General features: G+C 38.0%; 1 protein-coding gene across 1 annotated transcript in view; it reads left to right on the top strand.

Moving 5' to 3' along the window:
• TTN (titin) overlaps positions 1-21,752 on the top strand; it is a 468,698-nt gene that overhangs the window by 398,202 nt on the left and 48,744 nt on the right. Inside the window, exons 268-304 of the mRNA XM_078847988.1 lie at positions 409-717; positions 1,453-1,601; positions 1,717-1,749; positions 1,840-1,969; positions 2,065-2,364; positions 2,453-2,770; positions 2,883-3,179; positions 3,291-3,590; positions 4,167-4,481; positions 4,578-4,726; positions 5,807-5,957; positions 6,046-6,327; positions 6,431-6,733; positions 6,825-7,127; positions 7,233-7,514; positions 8,031-8,330; positions 8,422-8,724; positions 8,814-9,122; positions 9,209-9,490; positions 9,761-10,060; positions 10,211-10,504; positions 10,602-13,568; positions 13,675-13,995; positions 14,107-14,391; positions 14,609-14,908; positions 15,284-15,586; positions 16,368-16,643; positions 16,742-17,041; positions 17,133-17,435; positions 17,753-18,052; positions 18,183-18,470; positions 18,562-18,858; positions 18,947-19,249; positions 19,358-19,663; positions 20,505-20,792; positions 20,912-21,202; positions 21,298-21,585. Of these exons, the coding sequence (XP_078704114.1) occupies positions 409-717; positions 1,453-1,601; positions 1,717-1,749; positions 1,840-1,969; positions 2,065-2,364; positions 2,453-2,770; positions 2,883-3,179; positions 3,291-3,590; positions 4,167-4,481; positions 4,578-4,726; positions 5,807-5,957; positions 6,046-6,327; positions 6,431-6,733; positions 6,825-7,127; positions 7,233-7,514; positions 8,031-8,330; positions 8,422-8,724; positions 8,814-9,122; positions 9,209-9,490; positions 9,761-10,060; positions 10,211-10,504; positions 10,602-13,568; positions 13,675-13,995; positions 14,107-14,391; positions 14,609-14,908; positions 15,284-15,586; positions 16,368-16,643; positions 16,742-17,041; positions 17,133-17,435; positions 17,753-18,052; positions 18,183-18,470; positions 18,562-18,858; positions 18,947-19,249; positions 19,358-19,663; positions 20,505-20,792; positions 20,912-21,202; positions 21,298-21,585 (12,825 nt within the window). The remainder of the gene's footprint in view (positions 1-408; positions 718-1,452; positions 1,602-1,716; positions 1,750-1,839; positions 1,970-2,064; positions 2,365-2,452; positions 2,771-2,882; positions 3,180-3,290; positions 3,591-4,166; positions 4,482-4,577; positions 4,727-5,806; positions 5,958-6,045; positions 6,328-6,430; positions 6,734-6,824; positions 7,128-7,232; positions 7,515-8,030; positions 8,331-8,421; positions 8,725-8,813; positions 9,123-9,208; positions 9,491-9,760; positions 10,061-10,210; positions 10,505-10,601; positions 13,569-13,674; positions 13,996-14,106; positions 14,392-14,608; positions 14,909-15,283; positions 15,587-16,367; positions 16,644-16,741; positions 17,042-17,132; positions 17,436-17,752; positions 18,053-18,182; positions 18,471-18,561; positions 18,859-18,946; positions 19,250-19,357; positions 19,664-20,504; positions 20,793-20,911; positions 21,203-21,297; positions 21,586-21,752) is intronic.

Here is a 21,752-nt window from a genome sequence, read left to right as displayed (position 1 = left end):
CTGATCTCACGTGCCATACTTTTACATCAGTTTAACTCCAATGATTTCAATGGACTACTCCTGTTTAAGCTGGTGTAAGCGAGTTCAGAATCAGTGATTTATTCTTCTTTGTTGTTAAATATTATTACAGTAGAATAATGTTTATATTTTTTGCTTTAAGTGTATGTATAATTGTTATATGTGTTGTAAATATAAAAAACGTATAACAATTTCACATATCATATATGTCATATACATAACATGTTTGTAAATATACATATTTGCAGTATTCTCAATTTTTACTACCATTCTTTTTGACAAATGTATAGAAAAATACTTCTTTTGCTGACATTACAGCATTTTAAAATGTAAAATTGAAAATACATAGACACTAACTCCCAGCCAAAACTTTTTGCATTTTCTTACAAGTTGTACCTGGTGCACCATCATGCCCAGAGGTTACAGATAGAACCAAATCCACTATATCTCTTAAATGGAAACCCCCACAAAAAGATGGTGGCAGTCCTATAAAAGGATACATTGTTGAAATGCAAGAAGAAGGTAGTACTGACTGGAAGAAGGTGAATGAACTAGACAAACTATTCCCTACTTGCGAATGTGTTGTACCCAGCTTGAAAGAACTTAGAAAGTACAGATTTAGAGTGAAAGCTGTAAATGCTGCTGGGGAATCTGAACCAAGTCTTCCAACATCAGAAATACCTGTCAAGGAAATTCTAGGTAAGAGTCTTGGAATTAATTTAGATATTTAGAGATAAATCCTACCGTTTGCTGTGCATGTGCATTAGGAGACAAAGAGGGGTAAAGACCAAGTTCAAACAGCAGGGCCCACCATGGTAGACCTAGCCCAGTACACAGAATTATTCAAGAACATCAACAAAGAAGCTGGAAATCTAAGAAAGTGACCTGGTGACCTTGAATAGGATATCACCAACCAGAAATCTGACAAGCGTTATAACTAGACATAAAGGTTACATTGTGCCCAATGAAAAAGCAACAGCAACAAGTGCCCCACAGAGCATTGGGGTCCTCCTGATGCAGTGGTTCTTAATCTTTACTGCAGCCTGTGCCCCTTTGGTTCTCAAAATATATTCTTGCAGCCGTTATCAAAAATCATTGAAGTAGGTCAGTTCTTCAAACCTAGATATATTTTTGTTTGTATATTACAGTAATAGCTAAAAAATGTCTAATGTTAATAAATACATAGATTTGATTAAACAAAGTAGTTGTACCTACATGCCTGTGCTTAATTTGTGTTTTCGATGATTTACCTTCTAAAAAAATCCGGCATGTCTCGCACCCCCAGAAAGGGCATCTCGCACCCCAGGTTAAGAGCCACTGTCCTGATGTATACTGTGCATGCTTTGGAATGTATCATGAGGTTTTCATGCATAGCTGGCTGAATTTTAATTTCAATAACTCATCTAACAATTATATTTCTAAATCTTTTTGCAGAGGAACCAGAAGTTTTTATTGATATTGGAGCACAAGATTTTCTCTCTGTTCGTTCTGGTACAACAATTAAAATCCCAGCCATTATAAAGGGGCGTCCAGTTCCAAAAACATCTTGGGAATTTGAAGGAGAAGCCAAGAAGGCAATAAAGGTTATTAAAAGAACTGATTACTTTCTGTTCTTTTCTGTTCTTTCTGTTCTTTTAATCTGTTGCTAACTATTTAAAGAAATCTCTGTTACGTTTACTTTTTCTTCTTTATTTATAGGATGGAGTCAATAATATACCTGAAGATGCTCAGGTAATGTAAAAAAATTAAATTGTTTCTATATTGCTAAATTTTTCATTTTGTAATTATTTATAATCAATATATATTTCTTTTTATTTGCAGCTGGAAGTAACCAATACTACTTCAATAATTACTATCCCAGAATGTAACAGAGGCCATTCTGGAAGATACAGTATTACAGCAAAGAATAAAGCAGGACAGAAAACTGTAAACGTTAGAGTTAACGTCCTTGGTACGCCATATACATGTTGGAGTATTCATATAGAATTTTTCATGTTTTCTAGGTATTTATCTAAAACTGCTTCTGTTGTGCTTTTATGCTAACAGATGTGCCAGGGCCACCAAAAGACCTGAAAGTGAGTGATATAGCAAGATGTAGTTGCAAACTTTCATGGAAGATGCCAGACAATGACGGTGGAGACAGAATCAAAGGCTATGTTATAGAGAAGAGGACTGTTGAAGGGAAGGCCTGGACAAAAGTCAATCCAGACTGTGGAAGCACTTCCTTCATTGTACCTGATCTCATAGCCGGGCAACAATATTTCTTCCGTGTACGTGCAGAAAACCGCTTTGGTATTGGGCCGCCTGCAGACACAATCCAACGGACCACAGCCAGGGATCCAATCCGTAAGTTAAATCAAAATGGAACATCTCCTTTGATAACCAAATGCTACTATAATGTCGGTTGATTCCAATTTTTATTTGATTTTTAAAGATCCTCCTGATCCACCTATCAAACTCAAGATTGGTCTTGTAACTAAAAACACTGTTAGCTTGACATGGAAACCTCCAAAGAATGATGGTGGTGCCCCTGTTACACATTATAATATTGAGTGTCTTCACTGGGATCGTACTGGGGAAGGGAAAGAGTCTTGGAAACAGTGCAATAGACGTGATGTAGAGGAAACAAAGTTTACTGTTGAGGACCTGAAAGAAGGTGAAGAATATGAATTCAGGGTCAAAGCTGTAAATGAAGCGGGTCCCAGCAGACCATCTGCTACAGTTGGCCCAATTGTTGTCAAAGACCAAACATGTAAGTACTGAACAATGCTGGAAAACAGAACATTTCATTATACAACTTTAAAAGTATATTTGCTTTTGTATCCCTTTTAATGGCAATTTATGTTTTTTGTGTTTCATACTAGGTCCACCATCAATTGAACTCAAAGAATTTATGGAGGTTGAGGAGGGAACAGATATTAACATTATAGCCAAGATAAAGGGTGTGCCATTCCCCACATTAACGTGGTTTAAAGCTACTCCAAAGAAACCTGATGACAAAACACCAGTACTGTATGATCAACATGTCAATAAGGTTGTGAGCGAAGATACTTGCACCTTACTAATCCAACAGTCTCGCAGAAGAGATACAGGCTTGTACACTTTAACTGCTGTAAATAATCTGGGAACTGCTTCAAAGGAGATGAGGCTGAATGTTCTTGGTAAATATCAAGGGGTTTTGTACAATTGCATGTGTTGATTCTGTGAATATGATACTTTATTTTAAATGTATTTTAATTATGCATTCATAATTCTTAAAATTTAACTTTCAGGACGTCCTGGACCACCAGAGGGACCCATTAAATTTGAATCCATTTCAACTGATCAGATGACCTTGTCTTGGCTTCCTCCTAAAGATGATGGTGGTTCTAAGATTACAAACTATGTTATTGAAAAAAGGGAAGCTAATAGAAGAACATGGGTACCTGTTACCAACGAGCCAAAGGAATGCATCTTCACTGTGCCCAAATTGCTGGAAGGCCATGAATATATGTTCCGCATCATGGCACAAAATAAATTTGGCATTGGGGAGCCTCTTGATAGTGAACCACAAACAGCAAGAAACCTTTTCAGTAAGTATGATATTGTGTTCAAATGTTAGTTGTTCTCATGCTTTGTAGTGACTTTGACAATGCAGAGTCTAAAGAATCAGCTCATCTATTATGGCAAAGCTGTAAATTACCAATTGCTTTTATGTCTACCACATATCTGAAATTTCTAGAATAGTTTGAAAGATTTTTACCATAGATATCCTGTTAGGTAGTTAACGTTTAAAATGTTAATGTTTTGTCTCTTTTCTTTGCTATATCTTAAAATACAACTATATTTGGTTTTATTGAAACTGGACTGGATCATACAGTTATATTTGGGATAATACTGACCTTACCATTATGGAAGAGTTATTTCCTTAACTTGAGTTATGGAAAAAGACAATAAAGAATAAGGGAGTTAGCTTCTTAGTTGCTGGTCTAACAGAAAGGGAATGCTAGGTCTGAGAAAAGAAGACTATATTACAAACTTTTCCTACACACACTGGCCACAGAAAGGTACACAGAGGGCAAGTGAATGTTAACCTTGACAGTTAAATGAGACACAGACATTTTATATTTTAACATTTTGTTACAAAATTTGTGTAACTTTTTTTCCAGGTGTTCCTGGACCATGCGACAAGCCAACGGTTAGCAGCATAACATATGACTCCATGATTGTCAACTGGGAGGAACCAGAATATGATGGAGGCTCTCCTGTAACAGGTTACTGGCTAGAGCGTAAAGAGACCACTGGAAAGAGATGGACAAGGGTTAACCGTGATCCTATCAAACCTATGACCCTAGGAATTTCTTACAAAGTTACTGGTCTTATTGAAGGTTCAGAATATCAGTTCCGTGTATTGGCTATTAATGCAGCTGGTGTTGGTCCACCAAGCATGCCATCTGACCCAGCAATTGCTAGAGACCCTATTGGTAAATATGTTAAATTTATATTTTTCACATTGAAAATGTTCCATTGAGAAGAAAAAATGTATTGTTATAATGTAATGATATCATATTATTTTCCAGCCCCTCCTGGTCCACCAATTCCAAAAGTTACTGACTGGACAAAGTCATCTGTTGATCTGGAATGGGCTCCACCATTAAAGGATGGTGGTTCTAAGATCACTGGTTACATAGTTGAATATAAAGAGGAAGGAAAGGAAGAATGGGAAAAGGTAGGTGAAATACTATTATAGGATTTGCGTTTCCTCTATCTTTAAACAATATTTTTCGCTAATGTATATTTGTACATATTCTCATTACACCAACTATATGGGACAAATTATCATGTCTTCTTTGTACAATAATTATCTTCGTAATTTTAAAATATATGGCCAAATTCAAAAGTTAATATTTGCCACACTGTGGTGTCTAAGATACCTCAGTATTTTCCTAAACTCAGGTTCTCTAAACATCACAGTTCTGTGCAGCAAAGTATGTTTATAGTTATCAATAAAGGAGCAGAAGGTTCATGTGAAAGTGGATATTAGGTACATAAGTAAAGGAGCCAATGGAATGTCAAATTATTCCTAGTTACTTTGCAAACAATGCCTCCACGTTTTCCTACTGCTCTTCAATAATACATTACTGAAAATCTCACTGGTGCATATAGAACAGAAGTTAATGTTTCCCAACCAGCAATTTGGTCATAAATACATGCCACTTGTCCAGTATGCCTACTTTTGCACCTCTTCACATATTTGCTATAAGCCAAATGCTGCCCCAACCTGTGCATAAAATCCATGTAAACAGGCTATGCACAAGAGATCCAGAAAGGCTCATGAGAAAGGGATTTTTTCCCACTTTTCCTCCTTTCACCTCCAAACTGGCATTTTGGTGTACAGGAACCCTATGCAGCCATTCATCTGCCTCAGATCATGGACTCTGTTGTAACTGCTATGGCTCCTTTATGACTCCCTAGTTAGAGGAATTGTTCAAACTGATGAATCTGCATGATAGTACATCTCCAAGTCACTCTCCTGCATTTCCATTACCCTATATTCCCCTCACAATGTTCCCTTCAATCCGCATATCATTCATATGCACCAGGATGTCCTGAATGCCTTCTCTGTGGAATGCCCATTCCTTGTATTTGAACAGTGCTGGTGTCACTGCATTTAGAGCCTGCTGTACTTGTGGATGTTGGACAGTTATACCATAACAGTTGTTTCGGATGCATGAGTGCCACCAATAGCCAATTCCTTTGTGGTGTTTGTGATTTTCTGATATTGACTGATGTTATAATCTTTTTCCAGGTAAAAGATAGAGAAATAAGAGGAACCAAGTTTGTTGTGACAGGATTAAAAGAAGGAAGTTTCTACAGATTTAGAGTTAGAGCAATAAATGCTGCTGGTATCGGAGAGCCTGGCGAAGTTACAGAAGTTATTGAACTGAAGGATAGAATTGGTATTTTACAATTTTTATTTTTAACATTTTTACCAATCAAAGTGAACAAACAGAAAATATATTGAATCATTTTGTTTATTTCTTACAGTCCCCCCTGATCTTCACTTGGATGCTAGTGTCAGAGACAGAATTGTTGTTCATGCTGGGGGAGTGATCCGGATCATAGCTTACGTCTCAGGAAAGCCACCTCCAACAGTCACATGGAGCAGGGATGAAAGAGCTTTACCAGAAGAAGCTAAAATTGAAGAAACAGCCATCAGCTCTTCTCTGGTTATTAAGAACTGCAAGAGAAGTTACCAAGGCCTCTACACTCTTTTTGCCAAAAATGCAGGTGGAGAACGGAAGAAGACTATTATTGTTGATGTGTTAGGTAAATCAGAAGTTCAGAATTTGCATACAATTTTGTTCTAAAAATATGGTTTCATAAAATCCAGTACATAAAACTAAATGTATACTTTTTCTTTCCATCTTAGATGTACCAGGGCCAGTTGGTGTTCCATTCCTTACTGAGAACCTAACCAATGACTCTTGCAAACTGACATGGTTTTCTCCAGAGGATGATGGTGGTTCTCCTATCACCAACTATATTATTGAAAAGCGTGAAGCTGACCGTAAAGCTTGGACCCCAGTAACCTATACAGTCACAAGACAGAATGCTACTGTTCAAGGGCTGATTGAAGGCAAGGCATACTTTTTCCGAATTGCACCTGAGAATATTATTGGCATGGGCCCATTCGTTGAGACAACAAAAGAGCTGGTCATCAGAGAACCAATATGTAAGTACATTTTTGTTTTATAGATTATTGTAATAGAAGGGAGATTGGCAAAAAAAAATGTATTCACCACATTGTTTATGTTTATTTACAGCTGTACCTGAGCGTCCAGAAGATCTGGAGGTAAAAGCCATTACCAAGGATTCTGTTACATTGACTTGGAACCCACCTAAATATAATGGAGGTTCCGACATAACTATGTATGTCCTAGAAAGCCGTCTCATTGGAAAAGAGAAATTCCACAGGGTTACAAAGGAGAAAATGCTTGATCGGAAATACACTGTTGAAGGACTGAAAGAAGGTGACACTTACGAATATCGTGTGAGTGCTTGCAATATTGTGGGACAAGGAAAACCATCTTTCTGCACAAAACCAATCACATGCAAGGATGAAATTGGTATGGGTCTATTTTTCATAATTCAGTTTGAAAACAATTTTTGGGTATATAATTTTTTTATTAATATTGCTACTTACCTTTTTTTTCCCCAATGATATCTTTTAGCTCCTCCAACACTTGAACTTGATTGTAGAGACAAGCTAATTGTTCGGGTTGGTGAAGCTTTCAGCCTCACCGGACGTTACTCAGGGAAGCCTGCACCAAAGGTGACTTGGTTAAAGGATGAAATTACAGTTAAAGAAGATAAGCGCACAAAGATTCAGACCACTCCAACAACCCTTTGCTTGGGGATATTAAAATCTATCCGAGAAGATTCAGGCAAATATTGTGTGATCATAGAGAACAGCGCCGGATCAAGAAAAGGTCTTTGTCAAGTCACTGTTGTTGGTAAGTGTAACGGAGCCATAAGAATGCTTGCTTTTAATAATAATTAGAACTGATCAAATAGAAGAAAGAGTGAATATTAAAATGAGTTATTTATAGAAATACTGTGAATTCACTCCTTTATTATTTGTGATATGTTATTCATTGATTTTGAGTATTCAATTAATTGCTGGTTTAAGTTTATTTACAATGAATAATTTGACACGCTCTAATAATAATATTTTGCACTATTTTAGCAAATTTCAATGCAATATGATAAAGCACTTTGTAAGCATTAATTAATTAAGCCCAATAAGATAGGTATTAGTCTCATTTTACAGATGGGTAAACTAAAGGAAAGTGATTTGCTCAATATCACATAGTGAGAGAACAGCAGAGCCAAGAATAGAACGTTGGTGTCCTGATTCCCAGTTCTTTGTTCTAACAATTAGGTTATTCCAAGTTATATTTACAGTAGAATAGTGACACTGTTCAATCTGTGTATTGTCGGGTTTTTCTGTTCATTGTTTCTTTTAACAGATCGCCCTCAGCCTCCAGTAGGTCCAGTTATTTTTGATGAAGTTCATAAAGATCATATGATCGTCTCCTGGAAACCTCCATTAGATGATGGTGGTAGTGAAATTACAAATTATATTATTGAGAAGAAAGATGCACACAGGGATCTCTGGATGCCAGTAACATCTGCCAATGTCAAGACAACATGCAAAATTCCTAAACTGCTTGAGGGAAAAGAGTATGTTGTACGAATTTATGCTGAAAATCTTTATGGCATAAGTGATCCCCTAGTATCTGATGAAATGAAGGCCAAGGATCGTTTCAGTATGTTATTTATCTGCTACTTTATTTTAATAATTTAACCATCAGAATGCTTGTTATACTATAAATTCATTTAAAAATATTATTTCTTCAGGTGTTCCTTCTGCACCGGAGCAACCCATCATTAAAGATGTTACCAAAAATTCTGCCTTAGTAATTTGGAACAGACCACATGATGGAGGCAAGCCAATAACTACTTATATTTTGGAAAAGAAGGAAACAATGTCTAATCGATGGGCCAGAGTCACCAAAGATCCGATTTTCCCAGAAACTCAGTTCAGGGTACCTGATCTCCTTGAAGGCTGTGAATATGAATTCCGTGTATCAGCAGCAAATGAAATTGGTGTTGGTGATCCTAGCCCACCTTCAAAGCCAGTCTTCGCTAAAGATCCAATTGGTAAAGTATAAAACAAAATCCATTCATATTCTGTGTGTTCCTGAAAATCTTTTTCAGATAGGTTTAATGGTTTCTGATTTTTTTAATAGTCAAACCAAGTCCACCTATTAACCCTGAAGCAGTGGATAAAACAAAAAACTCAGTTGATTTGTCTTGGCAACCACCACGGCATGATGGCAAAGGCAAGATCATTGGCTATCTCGTTGAGTATCAGAAAGTTGGAGATGAAGATTGGAAGAAGGCCAATCTTACAGCAGACTCCTGCCCTGAAACAAAATACAAAGTCACTGGTCTTACTGAGGGTATGACCTATAAGTTCAGAGTCATGGCAGTCAATGCAGCAGGTGAATCAGAACCAGCTTATGTTCCTGATCCAATAGAAGTAAAGGACAGGCTTGGTAAGTGAAATAAACTCAGATAAGTTTATGAATAAAACATATTGTCAAAATGTGCTTGTTTACTAAAACTGGAATCTTTCTCCCAGAACCTCCAGAGCTGATACTTGATGCTAATATGGCACGGGAGCAACACATAAAAGCTGGAAATACACTAAGACTTAGTGCTGTAATTAAAGGAATTCCATTCCCAAAAGTGTCATGGAAGAAAGAAGGACAAGAGGTTTCACCCAAAGCAGATATTGAGGTTACGGGAGTTGGCAGTAAGCTGGAAATTCGTAACACTGTCCATGAAGATGGTGGAATTTACTCTTTGACTGTTGAGAATCCCGTTGGTTCAAAGACTGTTTCAGTAAAAGTCATTGTACTAGGTAATTATTTTTTGACTTTGTTTATACTGTATGCTTTTTATAATTTTATTGGCGATCAAAGAAATTGGATCTGCAGAGAACAAATGAATAATTTCAATGCAGAAATTATCAATAATAAAGAAACATAATATAAGAGCTGTATGAGAAAAGGACTGTAAATGACAAGCAGTACTTTTAGTAAAAATTTCCTTTCTATTGAAATGTGCTAAATTTTGTAAAATTAGTTTTGTTTATTAAATAAATATTCTTTACTTTTAAAAAAAATATTAGATAAACCCGGCCCACCTAGAAATCTGCAAGTAAGTGAAGTTAGAAAAGATTCTTGCTATCTCACTTGGAAGGAACCAGAGGACAATGGTGGTTCTGTCATTACCAACTATGTGGTGGAAAAGAAAGATGTAGCTGCTGCCCAGTGGGTACCCATCTCATCATCTTCCAAGAAACACAGTCATCTGGCTAAACATCTTATGGAAGGCACTCAGTATCTCTTCCGTGTTGCTGCTGAGAACCAGTATGGGCGAGGTCCATATGTTGACTGTCTCAAGCCAATCAAGGCTATGGACCCACTATGTAAGTATTTTTCATTGATGAGTTTTATTTTGAGTCTTTTTTGAACTTTGATTAACTGATCTTGTTAGTACAAATACAATATAGTGTATGTGTGTTGATTGGGCGTAGGTTGTTCACCCTATTACACTTTTTGTTTTTTGCTCTTAAAAGATCCTCCAGGGCCACCAAAGAATCTGCACCATGTAGATGTTGACAAAACAGAAATTTCCCTTGTTTGGAATAGGCCAGATCGTGATGGTGGTGCTGAAATCAATGGATATTTGGTGGAGTATCAAGAAGAAGGTGCAGAGGAATGGATTAAGTTCAAGACTGTACCCATGCTAGAGTGTGTTGTAACTGGTCTACAGCAAGGAAAGACTTACAAATTCCGTGTGAAAGCACAGAATATCGCGGGTCTTAGTCTTCCAGATACAACTATACCAATAGAGTGTCAAGAAAAACTAGGTACCTTTTTAATTTGTATGATTTCTTTCATTTCTTACTTTTAGTGTTCACCATGAAAAAATCATATTGTAATTTCTATATTTTTTTCTAATTCCAGTACCTCCATATGTGGAACTAGATGTGAAGTTAATGGAAGGTCTTGTTGTTAAAGCTGGTAGCACAGTCAGACTTCCTGCAATCATGAGAGGTGTACCTGTGCCCACTGCAAAATGGGTAACTGATGGCAATGAAATTAAAACAGAAGGCAACTACAAAATTGATACTGACAATTATTCAACAGTACTTACCATTAAAGACTGTGTAAGAAAAGATACTGGAGAATATCTTCTCACAGCGTCTAATGCAGCTGGCAGCAAAACTGTTGGTCTTCATCTTACTGTTTTGGATGTTCCTGGTCCACCCACTGGCCCCATTAATATTCTTGAAGTCACACCGGAACACATGATTATTTCCTGGCGTCCTCCTAAAGATGATGGTGGAAGCCCTGTGCTGAACTACATTGTTGAGAAGCGAGAATCCAAGAAAGAATCTTGGGGAGTGGTCTGTTCAGGAATCAATCAAACAAAACTTAAGGTTCCACGTCTACAGAAAGGTTGTGAATATATTTTCCGTGTCCGTGCAGAGAATAAGATAGGCATTGGTGCACCCCTCGATTCAACACCAACAGTTGCTAAACATATGTTTGATCCACCATCCCCACCTGGTAAACCAGTGGTTTCAGATATTACAGAAAATGCTGCAACAGTGTCTTGGACCCTACCAAAATCCGATGGCGGAAGTCCAATAACTGGATACATTCTTGAGCGTCGGGAAATATCTGGCAAATGGGTACGTGTCAACAAGACACCAGTGCTTCAACTGAAGTTCAGAGCCACCGGTCTTTTTGAGGGCAACACATACGAATTCCGAGTTTTTGCAGAAAACATGGTTGGCATAAGCCAACCATCCCCAGTTTCTGACCCAGTAAAAGTTTCACGCCCTATTAGACCACCTGGACCTCCCATTAATCCAAAACTAAAAGACAAGACCAGAGAAACAGCTGACCTGGTGTGGACAAAGCCTCTCAAAGATGGTGGCAGCCCTATTTTGGGATATGTTGTGGAATGTCAGAAAACTGGAACTACACAGTGGAATAGGATTAATAAAGATGAACTCATTCCACAGTGTGCCTTCAGGGTACCTGGGCTAATTGAAGGAAATGAATATAGATTCCGTATAAAAGCTGCTAACATCGTTGGAGAAGGAGAGCCCAGAGAACTGCCAGAAACTGTTCTTGTAAAGGATATTCATTCTCCTCCAGAAATAGATCTAGATCTGACCTGTCGTGACTTAATCACCATCAGAGTAGGCCAAACAATCCATATTACTGGTAGAGTAAAAGGCAGACCAGACCCTGACATAACATGGTCTAAGGATGGCAAAGTATTAGTCCAAGATAAGCGTGTTGAGATGGTTCATGAATTCCCTCGCATTGAACTGCAGGTGAAAGAAGCCACAAGAGACGATCATGGAAAATACATCATTTCAGCAAAGAACAGCAGTGGACATGCTCAAGCATTTGCCCTTGTTAATGTACTTGACAGACCTGGACCATGCCAGAACTTGAAGATAAGCTACGTTACAAAAGATTCTTGTATGCTCACTTGGGAAAACCCAGTAGATAACGGTGGCTCAGAAATTACAAATTACATAGTAGAGTATCGTGAGCCAAACCAGAAAGGATGGTCAATTCTCTCTTCTAATGTTACCAAACGATTAGTAAAGGCAAGTCTCATAGAAAACCATGAATACTTCTTCAGAGTTTGTGCAGAAAACAAAGTAGGGCCAGGCCCTGTCATTGAGACCAAGACTCCTATCCTTGCCATTAATCCTGTCGATAGGCCTGGTCCACCAGAAAACCTTCACATTGCAGAAACAGGAAAGACATTTGTGTATCTGAAATGGAGAAGACCAGATTATGATGGTGGAAGCCCCAATTTATCTTACCATGTTGAAAGAAAACTGAAGGATTCAGATGAATGGGAAAGGGTGCACAAGGGCAGTATTAAGGAAACACACTACATGGTTGATAAATGCATTGAAAATAAAATATATCAATTCAGAGTTCAGACCAAGAATGAGGGAGGTGAAAGTGACTGGGTGAAGACAAGTGAAGTTGTTGTGAAGGAAGAACTGCAGAAACCAGTCCTTGATCTGAAGTTAAGTGGTGTGCTAACTGTAAAAGCAGGTGACTCTATTAGACTTGAGGCCGGACTTAAAGGCAAGCCACAACCAGAAGTGGTATGGACAAAGGACAGAGATGCCACAGATTTAACCAAATCTCCAAGAGTCACAATTGAAACAACTTCTAATTCATCTAAATTTGTTCTCACAAAATCTAAGCGTAGTGATGGTGGTAAATATGTGATTACTGCAACTAATGCAGCTGGTAGTTTTGTAGCTTATGCTACTGTTAATGTTTTGGATAAACCTGGTCCTGTAAGAAATTTGAAGATCTCTGACATTTCAAGTGATAGGTGTACTGTCAACTGGGACCCACCTGAAGATGATGGCGGTTGTGAAATACAAAACTACATCTTAGAAAAATGTGAGAGCAAGCGTATGGTTTGGTCTACATACTCTGCTGCTGTTCTAACAAGTCATGCAAATGTGACACGCCTCATAGAAGGCAATGAGTATATCTTCAGGGTTCGAGCAGAGAATAAGATGGGCACTGGCCCTCCAACAGAAACAAAACCAATTATTGCAAAAACAAAGTATGACAGACCTGGCCGTCCTGATCCCCCCGAAGTCACTAAAGTCAGTAAAAATGAGATGACTGTAGTTTGGAACCCACCAGAATATGATGGTGGCAAATCAATTACAGGATATATATTAGAGAAGAAAGAGAAACGAGCATTAAGATGGGTTCCTGTTACTAAGAGTGCAATCCCAGAGAGACGCAAGAAGGTTACAGATCTCATTCCAGGACATGAATATCAATTCCGTGTTAAGGCTGAAAATGAAATTGGTCTTGGAGAACCAAGCTTGCCATCGAGACCGGTAGTGGCAAAAGACCCAATAGGTACTGTAGTGATATATTTTACTGTTATTAAAATAAAACATTTAATTAACAGGTTGCTTAGTTGCTTAGATGTATTCTTCTTCCTGCCCTTTATCGTGTCTTTCAGAACCTCCTGGTCCTCCAATTAATCTGAAGGTGGTTGACAGCACAAAGAGTTCCATCACTCTCGGATGGGGAAAACCAGTCTATGATGGTGGTGCACCAATTATTGGATATGTTGTGGAAATGAGACCAAAAGTTGAAAGTGCAGCTCCTGATGTAGGATGGAAACGATGTAATGTTACTGCACAAGTTATTCATACAGAATTTACAGTTACCAGCCTGGATGAGAAACAACTATATGAGTTCCGGGTTTGTGCCCAAAACCAGGTTGGCATTGGCCGACCAGCTGAACTGAAGGAAGCAGTGTCTCCTAAAGAAATACTTGGTGATTTTTTTCTATCTTATCTATGAATTCATGCATCATTTATTTGCTATATTTAGATTTTATTTCACATTCTGAACTTTTGTTGTTGTTTTTCTTTAACGTTTGTTTCAGAACCTCCTGAGATTGATTTGGATGCAAGCCTAAGAAAATTAGTCACAGTCAGAGCAGGATGTCCCATTAGACTATTTGGCATTGTTAGAGGGCGACCAGCACCTAAAGTCACCTGGAGGAGAGTGGGTATTGATAATGTGGTCAGAAAAGGACAGGTTGATCTGGTTGACACTATGGCCTTCCTTGTCATCCCCAATTCTACACGTGATGATTCAGGAAAATATTCTTTGACAGTTGTTAACCCAGCTGGAGAAAAGGCCGTATTTGTGAATGTCAGAGTCCTTGGTGAGTCGCCACAAACAATTTTGTAAACACATCAGTTTTATTATTTAATTATTTATTACAGGGATTTTTAAGGCTCCTTTCACAATATCATTTGAGTATCACTGTACATGGCTAATATTAATTCCACATGTATAGGAAGTCATTAACCAAACTTTCATTGTAATTTAATAAGGATTTTTAAGAGAGGACTGATATATGAATTAATGTTTCATTATAGATACTCCTGGACCTGTGGCCAAGTTCAGTGTTTCAGATGTCACAAAAATGTCATGTCAGCTTTCATGGGTACCACCTGAGAATGATGGTGGTAGTCCAGTAACTCACTACATCCTGGAGAAACGTGAGGCTGACAGAAAGACCTGGTCAACAATCATTGCAGATGTAAAGAAAACTAGTTTCAAAGTAGCTAACCTTGTACCTGGAAATGAATACTACTTTAGAGTAACTGCTGTCAATGAATATGGTCCAGGTGTTCCAACAGAAGCACCAAAACCAATCTTGGCATCAGATCCACTAAGTAAGTATTTTTTAATGTAGATCTTTTATTCTTGCATCTTTATTTGCTTTAATCTCCAGTAAGCTTCTGATTTTTCATGAATGTGGATGTGTCTAAATTCTGTATTGCTGCTAACCTCTCAATGACAGTGGAATAAATATTCCTGTGCAGATATGTTTGCTGAATAAAAATTAAAACCCTGAATACTTATTGTAACTCTATATTAATTTAATCACTCTGGTAGTTTCTAATGTGACATGTTTTCCAAATCAAAAAAATGTCTCTTTTAAATAAAGTCCTTTTTGAATTAAGCAATCAGAATTCTTAGTAATTCTACCAAAGCATGCCCAGTTAAAGTGATGATGTTGTAATATATCTGCTTTGTTTTTTCTTAAGGTGAGCCTGATCCACCAAGAAAACTTGAAGTTACCGAAATTACAAAGAACAGTGCAACTTTAGGCTGGTTGCCACCACTGCGTGATGGAGGCTCTAAAATTGATGGATACATTATTAGCTACAAAGAAGAAGAACAACCTGAGGATCGCTGGACACAATATTCCGTTGTCAAAGATCTGAACATTGTTGTAGCTGGCCTGAAAGAAGGAAAGAAATACCAATTTAGAGTGGCAGCTAGAAATGCTGTGGGAGTAAGTTTGCCAAGAGAAACTGAAGGAATGTTTGAAATTAAAGAACAACTCAGTAAGTAACTAATTATTACTATATATACCATTTAAAATCTATTTTAATAATGAAATGAACAAGGTTTTTGGTTGATGGAGTCCTAGGAAATCAATTTTTAAATGATCTCTTCTGCACTTCTGTAGAAGATCACACTTTAAGTCACCAGTCTCCTGAATCCCAGGAAGTCTAAGCTGTTTTTAAGAACAAGTTACACAAACATCTGTTGGGGTGGACTAGGTATACTTAGTCTTGCCTCAGCATGGAGGGATAGACTAGGTGTTCTCTTGAGGTCCTTTCCAGCTCTCAAATTTCTATGATTTGAAGATGGCATCAGGAAAGCAGCACACTCAACCCCCTGTCAGAGAGTGTGTGTCATGTCACTTCACAGTGACCCTTCCTGATGATTAAGTGGCATAGCTATGCTCCAAAGATTGCCATCCAGTTACCCTTGGCTAAAAGGATGATAATGGTTTTTAAGTGCTGCTAGTGTCTTAGGCACTGTTCAAATATATGAGAAGACAATCTGAACACAAAAACATTCACTTACATTCTAAATCAGAATATAAAGATAGAAAGTCAGCGTTTACACTGACAGCTATGGAGCATCTGGTTTCAGGGGTGTTTACATCATTCAGATCTGTAGTGCAGACTATTAAAATATCCCTACTGAACTGAGACTAAGGATACTATCTATAAAATCCTCAGGGCTCCAGCAGACATGCAGAGGACACTTGCATGACAAAATAAAATAATTTTTCACAGGGAGTTACAAATATTTGTGTTTGTTTGTCTTTTTTAGTGCCACCTAAGATCCTGATGCCAGATCATGTTAATATTAAAGCTGGGCAGAAACTCAGAATTGAAGCATATGTCTATGGGAAACCTCAGCCAATCTGTAAATGGATGAAAGGAGAACAAGATGTATTTACATCCAGTCGTCTGGCTGTGCATAAAGCAGAAAACTCTTCTGTTCTCATCATTAAGGATGTGACTAGGAAAGACAGTGATTACTATACCCTTACTGCAGAAAACAGCTCGGGTATTGCCACTCAAAGAATCAGAGTGGTAGTCATGGGTAACTTTCATTTTTAACCTAACTTTCTACACAGCTAGATACACGATATTTCATGCTCTACTATTTTCTTAAATTTTTCACCTTACATCTTTATGCAGATGCCCCGGGTCCACCACAGCCTCCATTTGACATTTCTGATATAGATGCGGATGCTTGCACACTTGCATGGCATATGCCTCTCGAAGATGGTGGCAGTAACATTACAAACTATGTGGTTGAAAAGTGTGATGTAAGTCGGGGAGACTGGATAACAGCTGTAGCTTCTGTCACAAAGACAAGCTGCAGAGTTGGAAAACTGATCCCTGGACAAGAGTATATGTTCCGTGTTCGTGCTGAAAATCGTTTTGGCATTTCTGAGCCACTCACATCTGACAAGATGGTTGCAAGGTTCCCATTTGGTATGTCAGTTTTAAATGATGGCATTTCTCTGATTTTAATTCTTCTAACAGTAAAAGAACCGGTAATGTTATCTGATTTGTTTTTCCACAGATGTTCCAAGTCAACCAAAGAATGCGCGTGTTACCAAGGTCAACAAGGACTGTATTTTTGTGGCTTGGGACAAACCAGACAGTGATGGAGGCAGTCCAATTACTGGTTACCTCATAGAGCGTAAAGAAAGAAATAGTTTGCTGTGGGTGAAGGCTAATGATACACTTGTGCGTTCTACAGAGTATCCTTGTGCAGGTCTAATTGAAGGTCTCGAGTATACTTTCAGAATTTATGCCCTGAACAAAGCTGGAGCAAGCAAACCTAGCAAGCCAACTGATTTTGTTACGGCAAGATCCCCAGTTGGTAAGCAAAACATTTAAATGATTTGTTATATGTCATTAATATTTATGGTCAATTTACGTTATTTAATTTTACTTACAACTAGTAGTAATACATTTACTTTAATAATAATTGCAACTTTATAATCATCACTTTTCCCATTTCTTTAATGTTTTATATGCAATATGAATACACTGTATCTACATATTGTGTAATCTAGCATTTTTGTGGTTTTTTAGAGGGATGTGCTATGAATACCATCCACCACTGTAAAATATTTTTTCTGAAATGTACAAATGTTTTTATGAGGGTAAACTTATGATGGTCTTCTTTGTTTTTAGATCCTCCTGGTAAACCTGAAGTTATTGATGTCACTAAGAGTACTGTGTCACTTGTATGGACAAGACCAAAGCATGATGGTGGAAGCAAAATTATTGGCTACTTTGTTGAAGCCTGCAAACTGCCTGGTGATAAGTGGGTACGATGCAATTCTACTCCGCATCAAATTCCTCAAGAAGAATACACTGCTACTGATTTGGAAGAAAATGCTCAATATCAATTTAGAGCAATTGCCAAGACAGCAATTAACATTAGCTGGCCTTCTGAGCCTTCTGACCCAGTGACCATTCAGGCAGAAAATGGTAAGGAATGTATACTTGTGAAGTATTTGCAAACTCTGATAATGTTCAATCATGCTTTTTTACCTGGTATTCATATGATATGTTTAAATCTTTTAGGTTGGTAAGCTGTCTTCTTTTTGTTTCTTTTCAGTTCCTCCCAGAATAGAACTAGATGTATCTATGAAATCATTGCTTACAGTAAAAGCTGGAACTAATGTTTGTCTTGAAGCTAATGTGTATGGCAAACCTATGCCAATAATTACTTGGAAGAAAGAAGGAGAAGTTTTAAAACCAGCTGAAGGCATTAAGATCACCACTAAAAGAAATCTGTCCACTGTGGAGTTGTTCAGTGTTAACAGGAAGCAGACAGGAGACTATACTATTACCGCTGAAAATGCAAGTGGTTCCAGATCAGCAACCATTAAGCTTAAAGTACTTGGTAGGTTAAAGATTATTTATTAGTCCATATTTATAACTTGGATAATATAGCAAAAGCTAGAGATATAACTATTGATCATTAATTTTTCCAGATAAGCCTGGTCCTCCTGCCTCAGTTAAAATCACCAATATGTGGGCAGATCGTGCAATGCTTTCTTGGGAGCCTCCTCTTGAAGATGGAGGTTCAGAAATTACTAACTATATTGTTGACAAGCGTGAAACAAGCAGACCAAATTGGGCCCAAGTCACTGCCAATGTACCAATTACGAGCTGCAGTGTAGAAAAACTGATAGAAGGACATGAATATCAGTTCCGCATTTGTGCTGAAAACAAATACGGTGTGGGAGATCCCATCTTCACTGAGCCAACAGTTGCTAAAAATCCATATGGTAAGCTTGTTGCTTAGCATGGTTTTGTGATTAATTGTTTTTATGCACATTTAAGAATATGAAAATAATTTTCAATAAATCTTTACAGATGTACCTGGGCCTTGCGATCCACCTGTAATTAGTAATATAACAAAGGATTTTATGACTGTTAGCTGGAAGCCACCAGCTGATGATGGTGGGTCCCCTGTGACTGGATACATACTTGAAAAACGTGAAACTAAGACTGTTAACTGGACAAAGGTAAACAGGAAGCCTGTCATAGAAAGAACTGTAAAGGCCACTGGACTCCAAGAAGGAACGGAGTATGAGTACAGAGTGACAGCACTGAATAAGGCTGGACCAGGCAAACCTAGTGGACCATCTAAGGCAGCATATGCTCGTGATCCTCAGTGTAAGTTAAAAACATTTATTTTGATTTTCTTCTGAAATGTCCAAATGCTTTTCCTCAGTATTATTGTTTAATATATTCTATGTAACTTCCTATTGTTTTCATTCTCAGATCCTCCTGGCCCTCCGGCCTTCCCAAAAGTGGTTGACACAACCCGCAATTCTATAAGCCTGTCTTGGAGTAAACCAGCATATGATGGCGGAAGCCCCATTATTGGTTATCTAGTTGAAGTAAAAAGAGCTGACACAGATAACTGGGTCAGATGCAATCTGCCGAAAAACCTACAGGATACCCATTACATGGTAACTGGACTGTCAGAAAATACAGAATATCAGTTCCGTATTTATGCTGTCAATAAGATTGGATACAGTGACCCAAGTGATGTACCTGACAAACACCTTGCCAAAGACATTTTAAGTAAGTATTCTGGAAAATAAATGAACTTGCTGCTTTCAGTGAAGATTTATGAAGTAGATTTAGAAGCTTAAAGGAGGGGCTTGTCACAGCTTGTAGCAAGAGAACACAGGACGGTCTGGTAGCTGGGAGCCTGAGAGAGCTTGTTTTACAGAGTGTGGGAAGATTGGCAACAGAAGAGGAATGAGATTGGAGTCATTTTTTAGGGCAGGTAGTGCCTGCTCTTCCTGTCTCCTCACCAGTAATTCTGCCACCTTCTTGGGTCTTCAAGATTTTTCCCTTTTCCACCCAGCCCTCATTCAGACTATCCAGATCTCTCTCTCCTCTTCCTCAGGCCTTCAGTATCTCCTACCTTTCAAGGAATTTGGAGCCCAGCTGCCTATACTAAGACCTTGTGGTTTTCTGGGGCATCTTGCCTGATTTAATTGTATGGGGCTGTTGTCCCCCGTTGACATTCAGGCTACTTCATCATACACAACTAAATGAAGCAAAAACGTAGCACCACCCAGTAATAGTTACGCTTGTGCAGGGTAAAAAAGTACAGGACAGGCAGCTGAGTTACAAGTTCTTTCAAGATAAGGAGGAAGAGGGACTGATTCACATGATGGGTGGGGGGAAAAAGAGATGTAGTTGATGAGAGGAGGAGAAAGCACTGCAGAAGGAGTTCAGTCTATCAATTATCTTGAATCTAGGTCAAAACCACCGTTTAAATAACACCAGCTGAGACACAGGAACAGGCCTTCCAATCAAGTACAATGCCAGTAAACTGGGACTTCTGCTCACAGCAATTTTAGTGCTACATTTAAATACTGAATTTATAATGCATCTTTAATTACCAATGCAGTTCCTCCTGAGGGAGATCTTGATGCAGAACTGAGGAAAGTACTTATATTACGTGCTGGAGTCACAATGAGGATTTATGTGCCAGTAAGAGGACGTCCACCTCCAAAGATTAGTTGGTCTAAAGTGAATGCCAACATAAGAGACAGGAAAGGGCTAGATATCAAGTCAACTGATTTTGACACTTTCCTACGCTGTGAAAATGTAAACAAATATGATGCTGGAAAATATGTCTTGAGTCTAGAGAACAGCAGTGGCAAAAAATCATACACCATGGTTGTGAAAGTACTTGGTAAGTGCCAGAATTATTACTAATCTTAAGTATTAGTTATTTTTAAAATTAATGTAATACCAGTTAATATTTTCTGTATTTTGATTATTAAATCAAATATTTATTTTGCATTCATATAGATACTCCCGGACCTCCAATTAATCTGATTGTAAAAGAAGCATCTAAGGACTCTGCCTTTATTTCCTGGGAGCCTCCTTTAATTGATGGTGGCAGTCCAGTCACAAACTATATTGTTGAAAAACGAGATGCGGAGAGAAAATCATGGTCCACAGTTTCAACGGAATGCCCAAAGACAAGTTTCAGGATAACTAATTTAGAAGAAGGGAAATCATACTTTTTCAGGGTGCTCGCTGAAAATGAATACGGCATTGGTGACCCCTGTGAAACTCGGGATGCTATTAAAGCTTCTGGTGAGAAAACTGAATATTGTTTTCCTACTTTACTTTTAAAATGAGCTTGTTTTTAATGTGTAATTGAGACTTACCAATGTTTTTATTCCTTCTAGAAACACCCGGCCCAGTTGTTGACCTAAAAGCTTTGGCTGTAACAAAGTCATCCTGCAGTCTAGCCTGGAAAAAGCCTATCAGTGATGGTGGAAGCCGTATCATTGCATACAGTGTTGAGATTATGACTTCTGATGATTCATGGCAAGAAGTTATGAGGTCAAAGAACCTCCAGTTTTCAACGAAAGACTTGACGGAAGGGAAGGAGTATACTTTCAGAGTAAGAGCACAGAATGATGCTGGATATGGAACTCCAAGTGAGATTACAGTTGTGGCAAGAGATGATGTTGGTAAGTATTTCTCCAAATTCATGACTACTCTCTTTCATTTATCCAAATTATATGATGCTTTATACATAGTGCCCATCATGCATGTATACATATCAGTTTAGTTTAGAACTGAATTAACATTTTAAAATAAAGGTTTTTATGCTCAAAAGAATAACTGATACCTTTTT

Source organism: Lepidochelys kempii, chromosome 11, assembly GCF_965140285.1.
Source record: "Lepidochelys kempii isolate rLepKem1 chromosome 11, rLepKem1.hap1, whole genome shotgun sequence".
In the NCBI taxonomy this organism is placed as follows: domain Eukaryota; kingdom Metazoa; phylum Chordata; order Testudines; family Cheloniidae; genus Lepidochelys; species Lepidochelys kempii.
Note: the sequence above shows the minus strand (reverse complement) of the source record. Positions and strands in the feature narration are given on the sequence as shown.